The 9,578-nt window shown below is 42.0% G+C and overlaps 1 protein-coding gene across 1 annotated transcript; it reads left to right on the top strand.

Moving 5' to 3' along the window:
• The first annotated feature begins 7,118 nt into the window (after positions 1-7,118).
• Dppa3l4 (developmental pluripotency associated 3 like 4) lies at positions 7,119-7,885 on the top strand. The gene has a single exon (XM_039080202.2). It carries the CDS (start codon positions 7,265-7,267, stop codon positions 7,739-7,741), a length of 477 nt encoding a protein of 158 aa, XP_038936130.1. The 5' UTR covers positions 7,119-7,264; the 3' UTR covers positions 7,742-7,885.
• Positions 7,886-9,578: the final 1,693 nt, after the last annotated feature.

Genomic DNA, 9,578 nt, shown 5'->3' with positions numbered 1-9,578 from the left:
CATCACTCATGATTGAACATATCTTCACCCAAATGTCTGCAATAGGATCCAACAGTCTACTGTGTTTATTAAACCACAGTTTAGGTGACCGAGATTGTATCTTATGTTACCAAGGGATATGAGGGAAGGTAAGAGTTTAATAATGGGAGAGAAGCAGCTAATGCATGCTCTGAAAGTGTGGTGGTTTGAATGAAAATGGCCCCCATAGGCTCATATGTTTGAATGCTCGATCCCCAGTTGATGAATTACTTGGGAAGAATTAGCATGTGCAGCCTTTGAGGAAGTGTGCCATTGGAGGTAGGCTTTGAGGTTTCAGAGGTCCACACCATTTCAGGTTAGTTCTCTCTCTCTCTCTCTCTCTCTCTCTCTCTCTCTCTCTCTCCTTCTTTCCCTCCCTCCCTTCCCCCTGCCCCCTGCTTCATAGCTGTGGATCACATATAAGCTCTCAGACACTGCTCCAGCACCAGGCCTAGTTAATTGCCTGTCTGTCTGCTGCCATGCTCCCCACCATGATGGTCCTGGACTCAACCTCTGGAAGTGTGAGACCCCACATTAATCACTTTCTTTTTTACATTGCCTTGGTCATGATGCTTTGTCAGGGCAATAGAAAAGTAACTAAGACAGACAACAATTGTCTTAAAGCAAGAAGATTTAAAACCAGACATTGGCATTTGGAATCCGTGAATGGGTTGGCTTGACTGTAGAGAAAGGGTGCTCTGGTTTGATCCTCAGAGTTTTATATACACTGGAGACTTACATGGTTTTCAGTGTGGAGGTGGGACTTTTAAGAGATGGGTCCTAGTGAGAAGTGTTCTTAGGTCAAGTGAAGACACATCCTTGGGAAGTCTTGGCTTTCCTCTGACTTCCTTTCTAGTTAGGTTCTTATTTCTATACACCTTTGCCATTTCTATCCACTGTGAAGTGATTCAACTGAGGGAGGTTCCTCGTTATGCACAGGATTATGCTGTTAGACTTTCAACCTCCCAAAATGTGAATACACCTCTTATATTCATAAAGTTAGCCTGCCTCTGATATTTCACTGTTGTTATGCCAAATCAACTAATCCTAGGTCATTGTCAGTAGCAGAAAATTACCTACATTACACACTCACTTCATGATTCTAAGCTACTAACCATGTATAAAGTCAGTCTGCTTTGGTCCTTAATGGACAACTTATGCAAATGTTAGCCTCTGAGAGTCCACCCCTCTCCCCAGGGGAGGAGAGAGCCATTGGTTCTGGTGCTCCAATGGGAATATCCAGTCAGCTAGCTCACAGCCATTCACACAGCTCAGGCGGAAAACATTAGTTTCCGAGTTTTTCCCGTTTCCCCATTCATCTTTTACGGTGGATGCTCTTCACGTTCCTAAGATGCCCTGATTGATATCGGCTTCCTAACCACATCCCCGAAGTTTTAGTTCCCCTGATTATACTTCATTTATTATACATGCCTTCTTATGATTTGTATGGTTTTATGTATCCTTTGAGATACGTTGAGTTGGCAATAACATGACATTGCAATTCATATGAATTGTTGAGCATAAACTGGCATTCTGAAGGATGCCATGCAGGCAGAGGAAATGGATGGAATAGTGGTTGGTCCCTCTCCTCCTAGAATCTCGTATGACCTTATTTGGTCATTGCAGACATAATCAGGATGAAGCTACACTGGATTAAGACGGATTATTAGATCTGATGTCTGGTGACCTGATATGAATAGAAAAATAAAAATACTTGAAGAAGGAAGAAGGGATCGTGACTTTGAGACAAGCTAAAGGATCAGAGCCACCCGCAGCTGGAAAACTCAGGGAGGAGTTTCCTCTAGACTTCTCAGAGACAGCATGGTCCTATCGGCATTTTAACGTTAGACTTTAAGCCTGTAGGATTATGAGGAAATGGGCTCTGATCCTTTAAGCACTTAGTTTGTGGCAAATTGTTGCTGCAATCTTAGGAAATGACAACCAGTATTAGGGAGAATGTTTCCCATGATTCATCTGCTCACACATTCACTTACCTGATATTTCTGTATTCTGCGTGCAGGGGGACACTGACATGCATCTAGAGAACGCACGATCACTGGGGCAACTTCTGTCCCCACTGGCCTTAGCTGATAACATTAGAGTGAGCACTGGCTTCAAGGTCTTGTGGCCTCTGCAGTTCCGAGTCCGGCCCAAGATTCGTTGTGTTAAGCACTCTATCATACTTTCTGAACAAGCAACTCTCCATTTTTATTTTGTGCTGGACTCCACTAATTGCTCTTCTGTGTCTTGTCTTACTGGGGTAGTTATGTAATTACACATGTATCAGGAGGACCCAAATGAAGACCCACCAAGGTAGTGAGAGACCAAAATTTGGGGATTCCTAATCCATCTTAGATAACCTGACTTAAGGTTAAACTCAAGTTAACTAATATCCGTTTCCAGGCTACCCCCCAATAAGACCTACGTCTCCAGGTTACCCCCAGCTCCACCCCCTCAAACAAATCCTGCGACTAGCACCAGTTTCCAGGTTATTCCCCCAACCCCAACAACACCTGGGTCTAGCACCAATCTCCAGGTTATTCCTCAACAAATCTGCACCTGCAGGTTACAAGCCCGCCCCTGGCACTTTCTAACAACCACCAATCAGGAGGAAAGCTTAAGTTAAGTTCATTGTTTGGCTCCCAGCACCAGCCAATCACGTTAAAGATCACAGTAGCTGTCCCCCGCCCCCATTGGATGCTTGTGGGGCTAGAAACACTCACCCCTCTCTTGCCATTTTCTATCAAACCTTGTCTAGATGAGTGTTTGAGGCTTTTCTCCACCGGAACCGTCCTGTAAGGTTGAAGGCGACTTAAGCTGAAGCTCGAGCTTGTGAATAAAGACCCTAGTGTGATTACATCGGATCGGCTCCTGATTGGTCTTTTGGGGTTCACGAATGCCTCCTGGTATACAGTAGGACTCCTTAAAGGAGTACATTAGAAAAGCAGGCACTTACAAAGCTGTATTGTGTGGCTTTGTAAGCAACTACGTAGAAACAGATCTTTAACAAATATGTGAAGTCATTATATTTGAAGTTCTCTTTTTATGTGTATAATATGCAAAATATGGTAGAAAATAACCCATGCACACATGTTAATATAGTCAGTTATTATGTATATCGGAGTTCTCACATATACTAATGGTACAGTGGAAGGGGTTTTCTTCAATAACCCTTCCCGTTTCCCCTCCCGGACACTACCTCTCCTTTCCTATATCCCAATAGTCTTTCTTTGACTTTTGTATACTTCCAGGACTTGTCCTTCTGAATCTGGCTTGGTCTGTGTATGTGAAGGTTTGTGTGTATCTCTCGTTTTATGTATCCATTCATTCATTGATGGACTTCCTTGCTGGTGACACCATCTGGCCATCGTGGCCAGTGTAGCAGTAATGATGGATGCATAGATGTCTCTATAGTAGACGGGCTTTGTTCCTCTTGAGGAATTCCCATAAGTGAGGTAACCAGATTATATGGAAGTTCTTTTTTGTTAATTTCTTTTTGAGGAAACTTCATACTGATTTCCACTGCAGCTGCTCCAATTTACACCCCGGCACCAGGGCGTGGGTGGGTTTTCCCCATCCTTGCCAACGTTTGATGATTTTTGTTTCTTTGTTTTTTCCTTGATGACAGCCATTCTGACTGCGGTGAGAAGGATTGTCCATTCCCCTGATGGCTAAAACATGTTGATTATTAAGGTCTTTTCTGTTTCTTGGAATCAACAAGAAGCCTCCAAAAGCCAGAATGGCTTATGGGAAGGAGACTCAGAAAAACACAGGAACTACCTGGAATGCCTTTGTCTTTTACATGACTGCTCCAGAGAAAAAGGTGAAGACTTTAGAGAGAGACAGTGTAAGTGAAATCCCCCTTCCAGCTCCTCCCTCTGACGGCTTCACAACGTGACCCTGCACGGCACACGTGCAGGGTAGGATAACTCACACAAGTGTGCAACCATTTCGTCTTCCTGCTTCTGCAGCCTTCAGTTGGGACGCCCCATTATGTGAGGAAACACTAAAATTCTTGGCACTGTGTTAGAGGTTGGGTGGATTAGTTAAAGTCTGGGTTTTATCTTTCCCTCTTACCCAAAGTGCCCATGGGCAGCAGTCTGTATCCTGTCTCCATAGTATGCACCTGCTGCTGCTTCCGTCCATGAAGCCTAGACAGCCATATTTCCCCCCTTTAATCTGGCCCCCATGACAGAATCCTTTCTGTGTTAGTTTGAATAAGGAATGTTCCCCATGGTCTTGGACATCTAATCTCCCTTCACTGCCCTGTTTGGGGACATTCACGTGGTACAGTCTTCCTGGGACAGTGTGTCACTAGGGGCAGGCTTTGAGATGGAAAGACTCAGCCGTACTTCAGTTCCTGCTTGCCCTTGGTGCCCTCACACCCCGTGCTTACCACTGTGCCTACTCTTTGATGCCGTGCCTCCTACCACGATGGACTCGTGCCTCTGGAACTGTAAGCAAAATAAACTGCCATCTGCATGCTCCCCTGGTCATGGTGGGTTTTTTTTCTTCATAGCAACAGAAGTGTAACTAATACATTATTTTGAATGTTGCTGGCTGCTTCTTTTCCTTATCTCAGCCTCAGTTCAAATGGGAATCAGACCTTTCCCATTCATGAAGCTCTGATACAGCGGATCTACAATTCACATGCAACTCTTTTTATTTGGTTGTAGGTTTGTCCTCACCACCAGCTCGAATTGCTGCAGACCTATGACTTCATGCTTTTGTTGTACCAAGGAACTGTTCGTGAACCCTGAAAGACCAGTCAGGAGCCAAGCCGATGTAATCACACCAGGTCTTTATTCCACCTAACTCCAGGCTTACTTCACTGCTGTCCGCAGGATGGTTCAGGTGGAGGAAAAACCCTGAACTTTCATCAAGGCAAGGTTTACAGAAAGTAGCAAGTGAGGGGTGAGTTTCTAGTCTGACAAACATCTAATTGGTGTGCTACTGTGGCCTTTGGCAGAATTGGCTGCTGCTGGGAGCCCAATCATAAACTAAACTTTTGATTTCTTTCTAATTGGTGGTTCTTAGGTAGAGGGAGGGCTTGCTAGGGGTTAACCTGGAAACACGAGATTTTTAAGGGAAGATTAACCAGAGATACAGTTCTTATTGGGGGTTAACCTAGAAAGTGGAGCTAGGCTCCGGTTTTGTTAAGGGGTAACTTGGAAACTAATGCTAGGTACTGCCCTTGAGTTTAAACTTAGGTTCTCTAAAATGGAGCTGAACCCAAAAATTTGGTCTCTCCCTTTCTGAGACTCCTGCACCTGGCAACGGGGTCAGCTTAAGCCTGCTCTTTTTTCTGTTAGTCTTAGCAAACTTAGGTCTGAAATTATGAAATATGAATCCTGAACTTCAGTATTTGGTCACTGGGTACCAAGAATAACAGAACTGCCTGAGCACAGGAGACAGTTCCAGAGTTGTTTTCTGTCTACAGCTGAGAATCACAAGCACACTGACACACTTGACTGCAACATAAGGAGGAACACCATTATAATTATTTCATACATGTTATATAACTTTATAGAATGTTCCAGAACAAGAATTTGCATGATGTTCCAATGAATTCCAACTTGAAATTCATTAGAGTAGCATGCAGCTCCTTTAATGAATGTACATGCTGTGATACAGAGGATCCACGATTCATCAGAAATGCTTCTTATTTGGTTCTAAGTTTACAGAAAAAGTGAACAGCAGCCTCTGTGTGTGTGTGTGTGTGGTGTGTGTGTGTGTGTGTGTGTGTGTGTGTGTGTGTGTGTGGTGTGTGTGTGTGTGTGTGAAAGCATTATACATACAAATGGTATGTGTTAGTTATGATGGCTAGTGTTGTCAACTTGACAAAATCCAGATTCACCTGAGAGATGGGCCTGTGAGCATGCCTTTGGGAAATTATCTTGATTGCTTTATTTGAAGTAGAAAGAGCTGCTAACTGTGGGCAGTGTATATACAGGACTGTATCTGTTTTATAATTCCACACAGGACTGTATACAAGTAGAGAAGGCCAGCTGAGTGTTGGCCTTCATTCATGAACTCATAGCTCTCTGCTCTTTTTGTTACCCACCTGCCTCAATCTGCTGTTTCAATTCCCTGCTACGACTGTGTCCCTGGAATATACACCAGTATAAGCATCTCTTCTAAGTTGATTTTTTAAAAATCACTTTAACAGGAAAGACACTGAGGCATTAGTTGAAAGTAAAATTGAAAGCTTTAAAAGTTTGACACACTGAATTTTTTCTTTCTTTCTTTCTTTTTTTATTGCTTTGGTTAATATGAGATAGTCTCATGTAGACTAGGCTAGCCTTAAGCTTGCTATATAGCCAAGGCTAGCCTAGAAGTCCTGGAATGACAGGCATGTGCCACCACATCTTACTATTGATTTTTTAAAAAAAAATCTGGATTCAAAACAAGAGCACAATCATCTATTTTGAATTATATATCTTAATTTTCTGGATCCATGTGTAATAAAGGATTATAGTTATAATATGGGAATTAATAACATCTCCATTTCCCTTTGCTCAGTCCTGGGGATTGCCCCAGGGCTTCCTGTGGAAGCTTTTGATATTCTGCTGAGCTATACCATGCCCTGAGGTTAATATTCCAAACCACGTCTCTGTTCAGAAATTCATCCCTCTCCCATTTTGTTCTTTATGAGGCAGCACAGACTAACTTCTCAAACTTTAAGAATTTCATGGGGCTGGGGATTTAGCTCAGTGGTAGAGTGCTTACCTAGGAAGCGCAAGGCCCTGGGTTCGGTCCCCAGCTCCGAAAAAAAGAACCAAAAAAAAAAAAAAAAGAATTTCATATGTGGGGCTGGAGAGATGGCTCAGTGGTTAAGAGCACTGACTGCTCTTCCAGAGGTCCTGAGTTCTAATCTCACAACCACATGGTGGCTCACAACCATCTGAAATGGGATCTGATGCCCTCTTCCGGTGTGTCTGAAGACAAACAGTGTGCTTATATATAATAAATAAATCTTTTTTAAGAAAAGAATTTCATATGTGATAGCTCAGATAAAATGTATAGGCTAACGTATTTTAAAGGGATATCTAACAATTATTTTTAAAAGAGGGAAAAGTAAAGAAAAATTCTAACTAGAATATGATTCTTGAAATGATTTAGAATTGTATTTAAAACACTAACTCTACTCTTCAGTCTCTGCTATGTGGGGCTAGAGCTTAGGTCTTTCTAAAGATTAGCTAGCAATTTTGTTCGGAGCTAGCTTTTGAGGCTTCTGCCCACTGCCATGGATGAGCCATCCGAGAAAGTCGACCCAGTTGTGAACCCAGAAACTCAGATGAATGATGGATCTCAGAGGAAAGGTGAAGAGGACTCACCGGATGATTCAGAAATCCTACAACCAGAAACACTAGTAAAGGTCATGAAAAAGCTAACCCTGAACCCCAGTGCCAAGCCGACAAAATATCATCGTTGTCAAAGGGTTCGTCTCCGGATTAAGAGCCAGCCTGTGGAGAACAGAAGTGAAAGAATCATGAGGGAAGTTCAAAGCGCCTTTCCCAAGAGAAGGGTCCGCACACTGTTGTTGGTGCTGAAAGACCCCATAGCAAGGATGAGAAGATTTGTTCGGACTGAGCAGAGACAAAGACAGCTTGAAGGAAATGAGAGACGAGATGAGCCATTCAGATGTCTCTGCACTTTCTGCCATTATCAGAGATGGGATCCTTCTGAGAATGCTAAAATCGGGCAGAACCAGAAGAATTAGGGCAGTTTGAATTGTACACTGTCCTTGCCGTTAACGGTGCCATGCAGCAGATGTGAAAGCTGTTTTTTTGTTTGTTAAGATTAAACTTTTCTTGGTGCTGGGGAAATCTCTTCTACTTGCTAACCTTTAAATTATATAGGATGTGTGACATTTGGATTCATGGGAATGACAGATTTACCCAAGAATTGAGCATGAGTCAAAGCCCGGTAGTTTGATTTAGAAGGTAATTGGAATAGATCTTTTATTTTAGATTTTCTAGTTTACAGAGAAATTTGTAATAAAGGAAAATTTGTTATCTTTAATAAATACACAGAACAGATTAGAACGAGCCATTGGAGATGGGGGACTTGTTTTTTACAGGTGCATGTGTGGGTGTGCATACTCCTGATGTTCAGAGTTCAATGTGTGCTACCCTGTTTATTTCTGCTTGAGGCAAGGTCTCCATGAGGCCTAGCTGGTCTAACTCCTGGTCTTGCCTCTTGTTTTCCCCTGAGTTTTGACACCATAGGCTTGTCGGCAAGATCTGGAAAAGGCTTGATGTTCGTGTTTGTTCGTGCTGTGTAATAAACAATTGGTTGACATATTCCAAAAAAAAAAAAAAAAAAAAAACCCCAAAAAAACCAAAAAAAAAAAAAAAACCACTAACTCAAGTGTTCATGATGAATTTATTAGGAGCTGTATAAGATTTCCTTACTAAGAGCCATAAAATATTGCTGAGAATTTAGTGAAGACCTAAGGAAGTGGGGAAATGTCTATCAATTGGAAGGTGAAACACTGTGTCCATGTCTGTGGGTTCTGAATTTTTTTTTGAATTTTGTAAAACCCAGTGAAACTTTCTGGTAGAACTATTGTATTGTTGACAATCGACAAGTTAGTTCTAAAATGTATGGGTGAATCTCAAGGGCCAAATACGGCTCGAGAGCAGTTAGAAGACTTACTATAATGGTGCAATGACCAAATGGAAAATGGAATGAAAAGTTATAATTAAGAATCCAAAGATGCAGGCTGCAGAGATGGCTCAGCGGTTAAACGGCCCTTCCAGAGGTTCTGAGTTCAATTCCCAGCAACCACATGGTGGCTCACAAGGGGATCTGATGCCCTGTTTTGGTGTGTCTGAAGACAGGGACAGTGTATTCATATACATAAAATAAATAAATCTTTAATAAAAAGAATCCAGTGGGTGTTGGGGATTTAGCTCAGTGGTAAAGCACTTACCTGGGTTCGGTCCCCAGCTCCAAAAAAAAAAAAAAAAGAAAAGAAAAAAAGGAAAGAATCCAGTGATAGGTACACACATACACACACACACAGCTACACGCAGAACTTGCCTCGTAGCTCAAGCCGGCCTGTGTGACGCCCTCCCACTGTCAGGATTACAGGTGAGCACTACTGTGCATGTGTGCTAATTGATATTTAATGAAGTGCTAATTAATATTTAATGAAGGCACTTCAGCAATTCAGTGAGCAAAAGGGTCCAGTAGTTTCAATAGTTTCAAAAGTTTGCTGTTCAGATGTAACAAAACCTTTGATCCCTGTGTAACATAACACAAGAAAAAATAATTCAAGGTGAATTATCAGCCTGAATATAAAAGCTGAAAGTATTTAAAAAAAAAAAGAAAAGAAAAAAAAAAGAGAAAAAGATCACTGTAAGTTGGTATGGACACAAAGACTTCTTAGGAAAAGTGTAAAAGCACAGGCCTTAAAGGGGAAAAAAAAATCAACTGAACATCCTGAAATTCATACACAAAGCTCAGATTAAACAAAGACATTTGCATTACAAAAAGTTCTAAGCAAACAAGCAGCAGAAAGGTACCAAAAATTTACTAAAAGACCTAACTAA

This window comes from Rattus norvegicus, chromosome 7, assembly GCF_036323735.1.
Source record: "Rattus norvegicus strain BN/NHsdMcwi chromosome 7, GRCr8, whole genome shotgun sequence".
Lineage (NCBI taxonomy): Eukaryota > Metazoa > Chordata > Mammalia > Rodentia > Muridae > Rattus > Rattus norvegicus.
This window is presented reverse-complemented; position numbering and strand designations above follow the sequence as displayed.